Below are 16,057 nucleotides of genomic sequence, written 5' to 3'. Positions count from 1 at the left end.
GACATAGTTTAAAAATCATTCTTTTCATTTTAGTGCTTTCCCAGTAGATAAAACATCTGCTTTTTGAATGAAATAAAACACCAAACTAAAGCATAATCTATGCTCTTAATTTTATGAAGAGTAAAAATGTTGTTCTAGTACTTTAATTAGTATATAGCCAAAAAGTTTCCGGTGTAGAAATTAGTTTTAGCACAAATTATTTTTTAGTTTAGTCATTTGAGGTCCCTCTCCCCCTTTATATTGTTACATATAACAAAAACTCAAGTGTCAGAATTAGCTTTTTAAAAATAAATTTTATTTATAATTTGGGGTTTGATAGTAAAATATATTTTTGTTTGCTAAATGAAGGAAGCTGTTTTAATTATTTTAATATTAAATTTGATTTTTTTTAAGTTGAAGTGGGATTTAGATAACTATGTGAACATCTTTAAAGATTTGTTTTAATTTTATCACTCTTTGGTACTTTTAGCGGTCAAGGTAACATTTCTTTCTCCTCTATGCTAAAAATTCAATAAATATGGATATGAATAAATACTTTATTAAAAAGTAGAAAATGAAAGAATACTAATTTGTTCCCTTTTCTATTCAAAATTGGCTTTAGAGTTTTTCGAATTAAAGCTTGGATAAACTAAGACTTGAATACTCATGTTTTTATTTGAATGTGAATTATTTTAAATTTAGTTGTGATATTCTCTGGTTTTGGTTGATATAAATTGTCAATTTTATGGCTTTAAAGTCTTTGAAAATATCTAATAATGAAACAGCAGATATTGATTTGTTTTCTGTTTTGTGGCAGGTTTAATGGGATGTTGAGAAATGAACTGGATAGATGTTAAATAAATTTAGAGAATCTTAGAGATTCATAGTTTACTAATGGTATACACAGTTTGACACTTCGTAGTAATGAAAATTATTTTGTGGATATAACATTTTTTTTCTTGAAAAATTATGACCAGTAAATATAGTTTTATTGGCATTCATTCATTTAGTAGAAGTTTATTGAGTGCCACTTCTCTGCCAGTACTACAGAAAAATAAACTCAGACAAGCAAAGTTCATTTTCTCCCCTCAAAAAGGAAGGGTTAAAAAAAAAAAAAAAAAAGGAAGGGTTTGTAAGTTAGCAAGAAGGGCAACAAACAAGCGACAGAATGCACAGTGAGAGACCTGCTACACAGAAATGTGCACAGAGTTCTGCAGTGGCCTGGGAAAGCGTGAAGCCACAGAGACTGCACCATACTGACTTCTCTAGAGAAAATGAGGGGTGGGGGTGGGGGGCAGGCCGAGGGAGAAGTGCTCTAGGAATGGGAGCAGCACACAGGTGGGGAGGGTAGATCCTTAAGGAAATGGATAATTAGTTGTATATGGCTGGAGCTTGGAGGGAGAGAGAAGAGGTGAGGGGGTGGCTCATGTTAAGAGATCAGACAGGGGACTAGAGGTCAGATTAAGGAGAGTCTTTTATACCTTGCTGAGGTGTTTGAGTTTTATTTGCAGCCAGTGAGAGACCACTGAGAGATTTTTAAGCCAGTGAGTGACATTATTCTATTTTCATTTTAGAAGTATCCCTCTAATGTTGCATTTCTGAAGAATATCACTGCTTATCTATTACAAGTTTAAGGGTCTAAAATAACACACGTTTATTATCTCACAGTTTCTTTGTAGCAGTCATGCACCCATAATCATATATATGCCATCTCTTTGCAATATTGTGTTGGTTAGAAGCAAGTCAGAGGTCACATCCACACTTGAAGGGGAGATGACTATACAAGGCAAGATTCTAGAAGTATTCAGAATTACACTGGAAAATATGTATGTTCCCACCCACAGTTAGCCAAAGTTTGAGAGCACAGTCTCCCAAACCATCCTCATTTCTTATACCAACTGAAAGTTTGGGGGGTTCCCCAAACTACCCTCACATTTGATAATTTTCTAGGACTCATGGAACTCACTGAAAACCGTTCTATTCATGGTTATGTTTTATCACAGGGAAAGGATACACATAAACATCAGCCAGAGGAAGAGACGCATTGGACAGAGTCTATGAGTGTTCCAAGTGCAGAGCTTCCATTGTTCTTAGGATGCGTTACCCGCCCAGCATTGGTGTATGACAAGGAATATGGGTATTGCCAACCAGGAAAGCACTACTGAGCCTCACAGTTCAGTTTTTACTGGGGCTTCATTACATATGCATGATCAATTGAGTATCCCACATGGTTGAACTCTGCCCCCAGGTTGACTGATACTATATGACACATCCTAAATCACATGGTTGTCTTTCTGGCATGGCCAACCTAAGACTATTTGGTATGGCCCGTCCCACCCTAAGATTGGATGTGTTAACCAGCATTCTAAACAAAGATAGAGATTACCTCCTAGAAGCTGACAGCAAAGCCCAAACCCCTCTTTGGTGTCAAATTCTTTACTACATAGTTTCCAGTATAAAATATGTTTCAAAGTTAGATTGTTTTCTACTCCAGAAAGAACTATTGTGTCCTGGTAGAAAGCTGTTTAGCTTTCACTGAACAGTAATAAAAGGTGAAAGCTAAGGCTCAAGAGCAGGCATTTATCCAAAATTGAGAGGGTTATCTCTGTGGAGTTCTTTTTGGTGACCCTGCCACATTATCCTTGGTATCTTTATAGGGTTTTATATCTTTGAAGGTGTCCCAGAATTTTGCCTTGTGTAGTCATCTCCCCTTCAGTGTGGGAATGACCTCTGACTTGTTTCTAATGAACATTCTAGGATTTTATGGGAAGTCTATGATTTGAATCTCTGTCTCAAGTCTCTGCTTATGCCTGAAGCCTAGTTGTTTGGTCAAATGAGATAAAGATGTAGTTGTTTGGTCAAATGAGATAAAGATGCGAACCCAAGTACTTCCCGGACTAAAGGCTTAAGTTTAAAGGGAGGGGAATTATGACTCAATATAAAGAAGGGTTAATGTTAAAAATTTATCGTATTTGTGATTTTAATTTTTCTGAGTAGTACATAAGTCTAGGTATAATAAATTTGCAACCTAAACATGTAAGGACAGACATATCCATAAATGCCGTGCTATTTACTTGCTAGGCATACCAGGTTATACTTATTTAGGAAATTGGAATGCGTAAGAAACTTTGGATTTTTAGCGGTTATGATTTAATTTTGTTTCCAGCTGCTGTTATTCTTTATTTCTAAGATTTAGAAAAGATGTATTTGGAATCAGGAAATTGGGGTTTTAGTTCTAGCTTTCCATGGGTCGTATGAATCCTTTGCTATAGTAAAAGTATACAGAAGAGACAGGTTCATTTCTTCTGTTTTTTCCCCATGGAATTGGTTTAGTATGTTACGTGATATGCATACATCTGCATTTTGGGTTAGTGGTTCCAACTTGAGGAATAAAGTAAAAATGTATAGTTTTCAGGTAATATTTAAACACATGCTAAACATTCTCAACCAGTATTATTATAAGCAAATTTATTAAATATCCTTTATTTTTATTTGCTTTCTAATATGTTTGCTAATTAAGCTTGGGTTCATGGTATGATTTGGATTTATTTGTTAGTGGTCACAAACACACACAGTTCAGCCTCAGAGCTAATATAGCTAATACCTTGAAGTGTAATGAGAAAATTGATGAATTTTCATCTTTTTCTTTCCTGATATAAATATATCATCTGGTTTTGTTTGCAGCTCTGGTAGGAGGTAGAACTTTATTCTTCCATCCTCCTAGGGAAAGCATTGGTGGTTATTTGTTTTGTTTTCTTTTTAATGAGAAATACTTGGGATAGGCATGTGTTCCTCTGGACATTTTTGAGTAACAAAAGATGGTTGTTAACCTGCCTCCTTACTTGGCCCTGCAGCTGGAGGACATTTTATGACGTGTTTATATATACATGCCTTTAAAGGGAGAGCAGAGGTGACCTCTTCTTCCTAATAGACAGGAAGAGTTTGACTACTCTAGCCAGAGGAGCCAGGCAGCCAAGTGCCTTTTGAGGGAGGGAGGGAACTCTGCTTCCCACCCTTGTAGGCCATCTAGAGGTGCTTTGGAAGCTGAACCATCAAATAATGACTTGGAATATGTTTGTGGTGGGTATATGATTTAAGCTCCCTCCTCTCTCTCCCTAATGAAATCTTTAGTAAATTCTGTCTTGTTTACTAGTCTTTTGTACAAGTGGAACCTTGCAAGGAACCTGAAGGATGCTAACTCCATTCTAGAGGTTCCCCGAGAGAGCTCCAAGGCATGCGAAGCACAGCTGATGGCTGGGGGCACATATATCCAGTGGGCTGCTGGGCTGGACATACTGCAGTAGTTACTGCTTGTAGGGTACCTGTAACTGGCATGCAGTTTGTTAAATGCTTTGGTATGTATACTATCTCTACTTGTCCTTATAACAGCCCTGTGAGAACCACCTTCCTTACAGAAATGCAGAAAGGGAGGCTTCAAGAAGTAACTTACTCAGAGTCATCTTGCTTAGTTACGAGTGTGAAGTCAGGCTTCTACCAAGGTATATCTGATTTCAAGTTCCTTGTTACGAACTGCTAAACTGTGCAGGTTTTTTCTTCACTAAGCCTATTCATTGAAGATTAAAATGTATTTTCATTTGTCAATTTAGGAGGAGATAAAAATAGGTGCTCCAGAATTCTGAAAATTTGGAGGGTTTTAACTGTGCAAGAGGTGAAATAAGTAATTACCACATCTTTATATTAATATCACCGTAGGACCTGTTTTCTCCACTCTTGCCAATCAGTCCCTACTCACACATCAAAGTACCATCTCTTTGAAGCCTTCAACTGCTTCACATCCTGGCCAGAAATAAAGTCGGCATATCTGTGTTCACATCATGTTTCAGTTACTGCCACATTGTATTTCTTTCTTCCTTTTGTTAGAGTGAGTTATTAGATTTTATTGTCTCTGTTAAATTTTTAAATAACAGCTTTATTGAAATAATTCACATCTCATGCAATTCACTTTTTTAAAGTGTACAATTCAATAGTTTTTAGTATTTTCAAACTTGTACAATCATCACTGTAATCAATTTCAGAATATTTTCATCACCCCCAAAAGAAAGACTCTATCCATTGTCAGTCATCCCCCAGTTTCCCTTTATTCTCCTGCCCCCCAACCCCAGGCAGCCAATAATCTTTCTGTCTCTATAGACTTGCCTCTTCTAGACATTTTATATAAATGGAATCATACAGTAGGTGGTCTTCTGTGACTGACTTCACTAGCATAATGTCTTCATGGTTCATCCATGTAGTAACATGTATCAGTACTTCATTCCTTCTTTTGGCTGAATAATTTTCCATTGTGTGGATATACCACATTTTGTTTATCCTTTCATCACCTGAAGGACATTTGAGTGGTTTCCACTTTTTGGCTATTAATGAATAATGCTGCTATGAACATTTGTGTACATGTTTTTGTGTGAACATATGTGTTCAGTTCTCTTAGGTATATATCTAGGAGTAGAATTGTTGGATCATAGGTAACTAACTTTTTGAAGAACTGCCAGACTGCTTTCCAAAGCAGCTGCACCATTTGACTGCATCACCAGCGGATTCCACTTTCTGTACCTCCTCATTAATACTTATTATTTGTCTGCCTTTTTGATTATAGCCATCCAGTGAATGTAAAGGAATATCTCGCTGTGGTTTTGATTTGCATTTTCCTGATGGCTCCTCATTAAATTTTAAATTGTTCTGGGTAAGAAATAGTCTTCTCTTTCTGATCTCCTAAAACACCCACAGTATTTTCCACATATTAGCTCATAATAAATGTTTAAATTTATAACCCTATTTTAAAAATTTTCATTAAAGGGGGAGATGGTCCTTAAAGTTTTTTACCTCTTTTGAAAATGTGCTCTACCCACATCACTATCGTTTTGCTCTTACCTTTACCCTCACACCTGTGTCTCATAGCGTCACAGGTGTACATATGTATTATGTTTGACCTCTCATTACTAAGCCCTGCATACCAAATGACTTGCTGAATGTTAATTAAATGAATGAATGAATGGAGTGTTGTTCATGTTCATTCTGGATTGTTGAGCTTGTCCCTGGGGACATGTGGGTGTTCTGTTTCTGCTACATGCTAATAACCTACTCAAAGATATAAAGAGCATTAGAGGCTTCATTTTAAACTGTCATCTCCAGAAAAATAGACTCACCTCTAGACAACTGCTTTTAAAATACAGTTTTAATTTGTCTTTTTGCATACTATTTAAATTGTTACTGTTTGTTTGAGGGGTTTCCTGTGTAGGCAGTTCCAGATTTGTGTTTATTCCTTATCTGAGGAATTCTGTGAAATATTAGCCTGGTAAATCAAGAAAGTTCATCATAGAAGCTATACTTCATTATAAGGCATACTTAAAATGCTTCAAAATGATATATGATTTTTAAGGATTTAAAGAAGATATCAAAGCCTGTCATTCAAATTTCAAAGGAACTCTATTCAACTTTAACACTATGTAAATAAACATTGGCTGATATACATATATGTTTCTAATATATTGTGTTAGGAAAATAAAAGTGTTTAATTATGTTGATATACTTTCTTGTGCTAACATTAACTTAACCTTGTGAACAGAGCAGTTATTTATTAGCAAATCTTTATGTAAATAAAACCTTTCTCTAGTGAATTTACTATAGAAACACTGGAACGCAGTCAAGATTGTTTTGTACAATTGCTGAAATTTGCTAAAATATGAATTGTGATAAGATGATGTGGTGTTTTTTAGGTATCCAAATACAGGGTTTAAATATTTGTTGCTTTCGTGCTCTGAGAGAAAAACAAGACTAGTTGATTTTATTAAGTCTGTGTGCCTTGGATCCTTAGTACGATAGCCTCTTTTGAAAATCAAGAATATCATTCTGTGCTCTAAGTGGTAGGACCAGTGGGTGGCTGTCATGGTGATGATATTCAAATACAAGTGTGAAAGCTTTTCTGGACATTAGGTCAAAAAAACAGTCTAGTCCTTAAATGAGTAGCTGCTGTTACATTAATGTAACCTTCTGGCATTTAAACACTATGCTCATAGTGATTTAAAGCACATGGCTTACAGTTCTTAGCTTCTAACACTACTTCTTACATCATTATTAGAAAAATTACTGTTAATAGAAGTGGTCATACTTGCTTTTTTTCTCAACATGATGATAATTTAATATTCAAAGTGTAGTTTTTGATTCCTACTTATCATTCTAATTTACATTTCTAAAGATTTATATCATTTTGAGTAAGTTCTAATCCTGTGTAATGATGCAAATGTTGTCAACAACCTAAATTCAATTTGATCTCATACTAGTACAGAATTCCAGGTATATTACTACGAGCTATGCATATTTAGTTAAATTTATACTGAATAATAAGATTTCGTGAAGTTATAAATGTATACCTATATAGTTTCTTGCCATTCTTGACTTCCATAATAGTGAGGGTCAACATTTTCTTCTGTTCCTTCTTCTTGGGCTTCATGGTGATCATCGTGATCTTCACTGTCACCATCATCTTGAAATCTCCTGAAAACCTGGGTCTTCAGTTGTATTGTTTGACCATTAGTGCTTCTTTGTTCACCATAATAAATAGTGTGTATATGAGGGAAGCAGAGGAAAATGTATGAGCTTATTGGCTCTTTTAGCTTATTTTGATCTACACGAATGTATGTTAAATGATGGTAATGTAGTGGGTCAACAGATGGACACATCAATGTGACATTGATATCTGAAAAATACAAATTAAAAATTAATCCTGCTGAATTACATCCATAATCCTATATTGAATTTTATTAAAATGTTTATGGGGTATAGTTTTATTAATTAAAATACTTGTAAGTGGAATTATTTTTTACAGTAATCAAATAGTAAAATGAAAATGAAACTATAAGTGAATTTTATATTATCAAAATAAACGATGGCTTCATTGGCTATTAAGTAATTATTTAAGTATTAAATAAATTATTTAAGTAATAAATTCTTAGTAGAAACAATCTCAAAAAGAAAAAAGTGAAAATCACCTATAGTCCTACTACTCAGGATCTCATATTTCTTTGTATACTCTACAGTACTAATTCTCAATGTTCAAGGTGATAACATTTAATAGAAAAGACTATAAACCTTGGAGTACACCTTTCTCTGGGGCCAATTTCTGCCATTTCCCTAGCCAGCTTCAAAGCAACCATTTTCAGCAATTTGTAAAGCATATGGTTTTAAAGATTTGTTCTTTAAAAGGTCAAAATACTCTTCTTTCTGTCTTTAAAAGACAATGATGCTCCTAATGAATTCAGTAAAGTTGCAGGATACAAAATTAATACACAGAAATCTGTTGCATTTCTATACACTAACAACGAAAGATCAGAAAGAGAAATTAAAGAAACAATCCAACTTACCATCACGTCAAAAAGAATAAAATAACTAGGAATAAACCTACCTAAGGAAACAAAAGACCTGTCTGTACTCCAAAAACTATAAGATGCTGATGAAAGAAATCGAAGATGATACAAACAGATGGAAAGATGTACCATGTTCTTGGATTGGAAGAAGCGATATTGTCAAAATGACTATACTACCCAAGGCAATCTACAGATTCAGTGCAATCCCTATGAAATGGCATTTTTCACAGAACTAGAACCAAAAAAATCTTAAAATTCATGTGGAGACACAAAAGACCCTGAATAGCCAAAGAAATCTTGAGAAAGAAAAATGAAGCTGGAGGAATCAGGCTCCCTGACTTCAGACTATACTACAAAGCTACAGTCATCAAAATGGTGTGGTACTGGCACAGAAACAGACATATAGATCAATGGAACAGGGTAGAAAGCCCAGAAATAAACCCGCACACCTATGGTCAATTAATCTACGACAGAGGAGGCAAGACTATACAATGGAGGAAAGACAGTGTGTTCAGTAAATGGTGCTGGGAAAACTGGACAGCTACATGTAAAACAATGAAATTAGAACATTCTTTAACACCATACACAAATTAAACTCAAAATGGATTAAAGACCTAAATGTAAAACCAGATACTATAAAACCCTTAGAGGAAAACTTAGGCAGAACACTCTTTGACATAAATCACAGCAATATCTTTTCTAAGCCATCTCCTAGAGTAATGGAAATAAAAAAATAAATAAACAAATGGGACCTCATTAAACTCAAAAGCTTTTGCACAGCAAAGAAACCATAAAAAAAATGAAAAGACAACCTACAAAATGGAAAAAAAATATTTGCAAACGATGCAACCGACAAGGAATTAGTCTCCATTTATAAATAGCTCATACAACTCCATAACAAAAGACCAAACAACTCAGTCAAAAAATGGTCAGGAGACCTAAATAGACATTTCTCTAAAGACGATATACAGATGGCCAAGAGGCACATGAAAAGATGCTCAACATCGCTAATTATTAGAGAAATGCAAATCAAAACTACAATGAGATATCACCTCACACCAGTCAGAATGGCCATCATCAAACAATCTATAAACAATAAATGATGGAGAGGGTGTGGAGAAAAGGGAACCCTCCTACATTGTTGGTGGGAATATAAATTGGTACAGCCACTATGGAGAACAGTATGGAGGTTCCTTAAGAAACTAAAAATACAGCTACCATATGATCCAGCAATCCCACTCCTGGGCATATATCTGGAGAAATCCATGGTTCGAAAGGATAGAGGCACCCCAAATGTCATTGCAGCACTGTTTCCAATAGCCAAGACATGGAAGCAACCTAAATATCCATCGACAGATGAATGGATAAACAAGATAGGGTACATATATACAATGGAATATTACTCAGCCATTAAAAAAGAATGAAATAATGCCATTTGCAGCAACATGGATGGACCTGGAGATTATCACACTAAGTAAAGTAAGTCAGAGAAAGAAAAATATCATATGATATCACTTATATGCAGAATCTAAGAAAAAATGATACAAATGAACTTATTTACAAAACAGAAACAAACTCACAGACTGAGAGAACGAACTTATAGTTACCAGGGGGGAAGAGTGGGGGAGAGGAATATATTTGGAGTTTGGGATTGACATGTACAACAAGGACATACTCTATAGCACAGGGATCACTGCTCGATATTCTATAATAACCTAAATGGTAAAATAATTTGAAAAAGAATAGATACATGTATATGTATAACTAAATCACTTTGCTGTTCACCTGAAACTAACACAACATTGTTAATCAACTATGCTCCAATATAAAATAAAAATTAAATAAGTAAATAAATTAAAATTAAATAAATAAATAATAAAAATAAAAACAATACACACAAAAAAATGAAATTTTACATACTTTCAATTTCATTATTTTCTAGGTATAGGTGTTCTAAATTTCTTGGAATATAGAATGCTTGCTTCAGTTTGTTGTGTCCAACATTGAGCTCTATAAGGTTGGAAAGATTAAAAATATAATAAGGGATGTCTTGTAGTTTATTGTGTGACATTCTTAGAGCATGAAGTTTTGGGAGTTCTTTGAAGTAATTTTCTGGTATAGCAGATATTGAATTATTTTCTAAAGACAGATACATAAGTGAAGAAGGCAAACCAGGAGGCATTGATTCTAATCTGTTATTACATAGGTTAAGCTGCATTAGTTTTTCCATTTTCGCAAGGATTTTTTCTTGTAATGTAGAATCATCAATTTGATTGTAACAAAGATCAAGCATGGTCAAGTTTACTAGCCCATTTACAGCATTTGTCTGCAGTCTGGAGATCTGATTGTAACCAAGAAGAATCCTTTCCAAAGACTTAGGAAGAGGAAATGGAAAGTCTTCTAAATTGTTATGCTGTAGGTGAAGTTGTAGTAGATTTGACAATTTGGCAAACACACCATGATCAATATTTTGAGATTTAATTTTGTTGTGGCTGAGGTTGATTTCTTTAAGATGAGTGGCATTGATGAATGAATCTGCAGTCACAACCTCAATTTCATTAAACTGAAGATAAACTTGCTGAATGTATGCTGGAATATTTGGGATAGTCTTGAGTTTGCGATTATCACAGTACATTGATGATGGAAAGTTAGGTGGACAGAAGCATTCACTGGCACAACCTAAAGTATGCTGATGAAATGGAACTCCATAATCTTCATTTTGATGAAATTGGAATTCTGGTTGGTAGACATCATCTGGTTCTTGGTCATAATCTTCATTCCATTGATAACTTTCATACTGGCAATATACTTTGACTCCAAGAAAGAAGAAAAGGACACACACTGGACTTGAAAAGCCCATGTTCCTTTTTTTGTCCTATTACAAGGCAAAAAGGAAATATATTGTGGGAAAAGTGAGTAAACTTAGAATAATTTCTATATAAATTGACAGTTATATAAAATGCATAATATCTATATCTGTATTGAAATATATAAAAGAGTGTCCAGAATTAATGGGTACTGCTCAGACCAAAATTAATGTATAAGGTGGTATTTTTTAAAAAGTCACATACTGCATTGAACCAGACTAAGTAACCATCTTTTAAGAGAATCTCGATTTGTCTTGTTTACTAGACTATAGATTTACAATGATAGCATGACATCTCTCCACCCCAAAGCCAAGTGCTCTTTCCATATAAATGCTGGATGTTCTCACTGACTATTTGGCCCCTTCAGTGATGTTTACTGCCTATGAGAAGAGAGACTCTATGTTTTAGTTACTTAGGAGATTCTTGATATTAACCAAAATTTTCCCGCTGCAACTTTTGTTTGCTGATGTTCTTTTCTGCTCTTTGGAAGAACATAGAACACTCCATTTTACGTGAAAGCTTGAGATACTAAAAATAACTATCATGTTTCCTCTTAGTGTTTTCTGTCCAAGACTAACTGTGACTTCAAATTTTCCCTGTGAAATAGTTTGCAGAATCCAATTATTTTGTCTCTGACTCTACTTGAATAACTACTTTAAATCACAAACACACACAACATTTACATTCTACAAAATTATTTTCTAATTGATTATTCTATACATTTTTCCTATTACCTTCCTAGCTTCTTTCTTTCCACTGATATTTTGGAGTTAATTTCTGGATACACAGATATTAAAAACACACTGTCCTGTCTCCCAGGAGTTTAGGTCTTAGTGGAGAATCAGATGATGACTTTGCCTCTTTCTTCACCAAGAAAATAGAAGAGACAATCATTTACTCTAATATATTGACTTCTATTTAATCTTATCCCTTCCTACATAAAATGCCAAAATGGTAATGGTTTCATCTTTTAAACAATTTTGATTTTGAAATTCATAAAGTTTCCTTTTGCAAATCTAAATAGACTCCATCCATTGTTCCTTTTTATCCATGTGATTCATGGAGGACATGGCATTTGCATTAGACTTTGAAGGAATGTGAGGGTTCTCACAGAGGGAAATAGGGAAGATTTGCAGCTAGAAGAGATGAGCAAAAACATGTAAGCAACAAAGGGTGAGATGTTTGGGATGTGGTGGTTAACTGTTGAAGGAGCACAATAAGACTGTTACAGCCAATCTCAACCAGAACCTAAAGGCCTAAATTGTGACCTCAGGAATTTGCACTCTGGGAATGAACACCTAGTTTAATTCATTAATATAGCTGAGCCATAATCTTCACACTGCAGTGTTCATGCATCAAGTAAGATAGAGTCCTGGGAGGAGAAGTGAAAGAGTATGGTCTCATCCCAAAGGGCAGTGTTCAGTGCTGGCTGACCCAGACAGGGCACTGGGAAGCTCCCAGTGGGTATGATTAGTAGTGCTTTTTCACCTGCTATAATTAGTGACCCTGTACTAGATGTTGTGTGTGGACATGGTTAGAAAAGAGCCTTGCAAATATTACTAGTGATTTAGTTAGTTTGATTGGGTTACTTGATGATTGTCTCGAATTTTAGAGGTGAGGCACTGTGCTTGGTGGGAAATACAGAAATGAAGAAAATATGAAGACATGAGCATACAATTTAGTAGACATATTCTCAGGCAGAGGGAAATACGGTTTGCAGCAGAGATACCAGTGCTGTGGGAACCAGTGTCTTAACCCTGCTTGCGGGAGACAGGGAAACCTTTGCAGACATCATTTGGCCAAGACTTCGGGAGATTCACAGGAATGGGTATAGAACACCCTATACATATTACTCTCTAGTTGATAATATTTTATGTATTAAAATTATAGTATTTTATACTCATTATACCATAGCATATCAACTTTTTTTTTAAGTGCTTGTCATACTTCATTTAAAGTACTGCACCATGGAGTTGAGATGAAAGTAGAAGCAGAGGCAGAGACATGCAGCTGTGCAGGGTCAGGCCATGTAGGGGGTCTCAGAAGCTGACTGATACACAGTTGAACTTTGAAAAGAGTACTGCTCATCAGAACTCTGAATTTTAACCTTGTGTTAGAACATCAGTAATCATCAGTTAGTAATCTTACATTTGAGAATTAAAGTCATGACTGTTCAACAACTACAAGAAATTGTTGGGAAAAAAGGAGACCTGGATGATACTTTTGGTTCAGCATTTACCTTTGCCTAGGAATCAAGACCTCATGATGAGGGCCTCTCTGAAAATAAAGGGATTCTTAGTATTATCTGCTTTTGGTCTTCTTGGCCGCCTAAGAAGAAAGGTCTTTCCCTGAAGACATTTTCTCTTCTAAATCTGAGTTCATCATCATTGTCCTCATCCACTGAGGACCTCGGCCCTCTAGCTCAACCTTGTCCCACTCCCTTTTCAATAAGTGCTGTTTTCTGGTCTAAAATCCATTCCATCTCCATTGATATACCCATTATTTTCTATTTTTTTTACTCCTCAACTTCACCCCTGATCATTTTCCCTGTTATAGTCCTCTCTTATTTCTTTTTATCCAAATTTTTCATTCAGCTAATCTTTTACCAGCCATTTGCAAGGCATACTCTTATTACTTCTGCCTTTTATGTTCGGCAATTTATGCCTTGTCTCCTATAGCATAACTCATAGCAAAACATTATAACTCACTGTCAATCATCTCATTTCTCAACCTCTAATTTTTGACAGACTCTAGTACAATGCACAGTTTGTAAGTGCTCACAGATTTGTTGAATGCATGATTGATTTTTTGTTATAGATTACATCTTGTTAGTGATGTTTATTGCTACTAATGTTGATTATTTCTAGGCATTTATTTCACCACAGTGATTTCTCTAAATGAACATTTTCACAGAGAACATGGCTATTCTATTTTCTATTGAATATTTCTGTCACAATATACTATATTCACTTTCCTACCTGTATTCCTTACCTTGTTTAGTAGAAAAATCACAAATGTGAAAAAGAAAGTTTAAGGCAAACTGAAATATGTTACCAGGTTTTTAAAATTACTCATTAATATGAATTTTTCATATTATAGCTAAAAAAGTTTCTATGTCATAACATTTCTCTTACCTGGAAAAAAGCACTCGTGCTTTCATCAAGAAAGTTCTAAGTTAAATTACTAATCAAAATGAGATGGAACTTTGTCCTGGAAAGTTTAAAGTAATTGGAAAACTTCATAGCATTTTATTATTTTAAAAACTTAATTGTTTTGTTGGTATGCCACAGAAACTAAAATATAAGAAACCAAGTATTAGGATATGATTCAGAATTTTTTCCAAAGCAGTTTTAAATTTAACCCTGTAAAATTAAAGTTGTATACATCACTGTCACACACAAGGCCTAAGGAAGTAAAACTCTTTTGCTATTAAAAATATGAAAGTCTCAAAATTATTTTTAGCCATAATACATTTGGATCTTAATTAACTGAAACCCAAGAAACTAGAACATTCAGTGCTAGATAGAGTACTTGTATTTTCTCTTTGAGGAAGAGGCAAACACATCGTAACATCAGAGATTTGGTTAATAAAGAAATTTTGAGAAAATTTCTAGTGAAATTTGTACAAATACCCATTTCTCTAAAACCAGAATCTCTAGCATTGCTCAGATGTATGGCTCAGAGGCGTTCGCTGTTTTTTTGTCACTTAAAGTTGAGAGAGAGAGGGAGAGGGAGAGAGAAACAGAAAATTATTCCATTAACGTGAGAATCTTTCATTCAAAGTAAAAAAAAATCTAAACAAAAATCATTTATTGGGTAAATCTTAAGTTAGAAAATTAAATTCCCTATATTATTTCCCTGAATATTTTTGCTAATCAAATGTTAATGTAGCTTTTACCAGATATTGCTTATAAAAATGTGCATTTATGATGGCTATAATCTATTTTAATGTTAAATCAAATATATTTTAAACAGTAGGAATATTTTCTTTAAAAAATGAAAATTATTTTATCATCATACCTGTTGAGTTTGCTTTAGTTTTCAGGGGCTGATGAATTTGCAAATCCTGTAAATGAATCAGAAATTCCTAAATTCTTAAACTGAATCTCTTAAAAATCCACAGTAACTGTGTGTCCAGGCAGGGCTGTCCCTTGAATTGCTATAGCAATTTAAGCAAATATAATCTACTTGGAAAATACTTGGGTTGAATTAAAATTATGTATTTCTTTTCATTATCCAAAACTTTGTGGACTCAAATTAAAATGCTTGTGTTCTTGGTCAGATTTATGTGGCTTACTTCTTTCTTTTCCCCTTAATTTTGGTTTGAGGTATGGCAAGAATTTCCTCTAGTATGAAAGGCAAACAGAACTAAATGAAACAGCATGTACTGATTACTGTTTTATTTTCATTTTCATGCCAAAGAATTCTTCAAAGTAAGGTCCACTGTAACATGGAGCTCAGTGTCTTGGCATTTTAAGGTGGAACTCAGAGTCATCTTGAGACCTCGGTTGTCTGATACCGTGTATTCACACCAGTGCTTCCCTTTATTAAGACAAAGAACCAGGATGAGAAACATACAGCATTTCATATCTAGTTTATTTTAAAAATGAAATAGATGGTCATTAGTGACACATTAAATATATCACTTTTCCATACAAAGAAGTATACCTTCTTTTCTATCAGCTATCCCCTTTCTCACCTTCCTCCCAAATACATCCACTAGCATGTGTTCTAATAACCTTTGAAATAAAATTAATCTCTTAGTTATGGAATTCACTCAGAAGGTATATCTCTGATTTGTCTGTTTTTACTAGTACAAAAAAATAATTTTAT

General features: G+C 34.5%; 2 protein-coding genes across 4 annotated transcripts in view; one reads left to right on the top strand and one right to left on the bottom strand.

The window, feature by feature from the left end:
- Positions 1-16,057, top strand: part of CENPP (centromere protein P) — a 223,143-nt gene that overhangs the window by 79,370 nt on the left and 127,716 nt on the right. The window lies entirely within an intron of this gene.
- Positions 11,015-16,057, bottom strand: part of ASPN (asporin) — a 37,178-nt gene continuing 32,135 nt past the window's right edge. Inside the window, exons 9-10 of one of the 3 annotated variants that reach the window (XM_067744940.1) lie at positions 15,245-15,290; positions 11,015-11,232 (exon numbers count right to left, since the gene is read on the bottom strand). In XM_067744940.1, the coding sequence (XP_067601041.1) occupies positions 11,150-11,232; positions 15,245-15,290 (129 nt within the window). In that variant the 3' untranslated portion in view covers positions 11,015-11,149. Of the gene's footprint in view, positions 11,233-14,357; positions 14,518-14,864; positions 14,930-15,244; positions 15,291-16,057 lie in introns of those variants that run through there. The other 2 variants (XM_067744942.1, XM_067744941.1) reach the window with 2 other exon arrangements.

Source organism: Pseudorca crassidens, chromosome 7 (assembly GCF_039906515.1).
Source record: "Pseudorca crassidens isolate mPseCra1 chromosome 7, mPseCra1.hap1, whole genome shotgun sequence".
In the NCBI taxonomy this organism is placed as follows: domain Eukaryota; kingdom Metazoa; phylum Chordata; class Mammalia; order Artiodactyla; family Delphinidae; genus Pseudorca; species Pseudorca crassidens.
The sequence above is the reverse complement of the archived record's forward strand: the minus strand, read 5'-3'. Positions and strand labels throughout refer to the sequence as shown.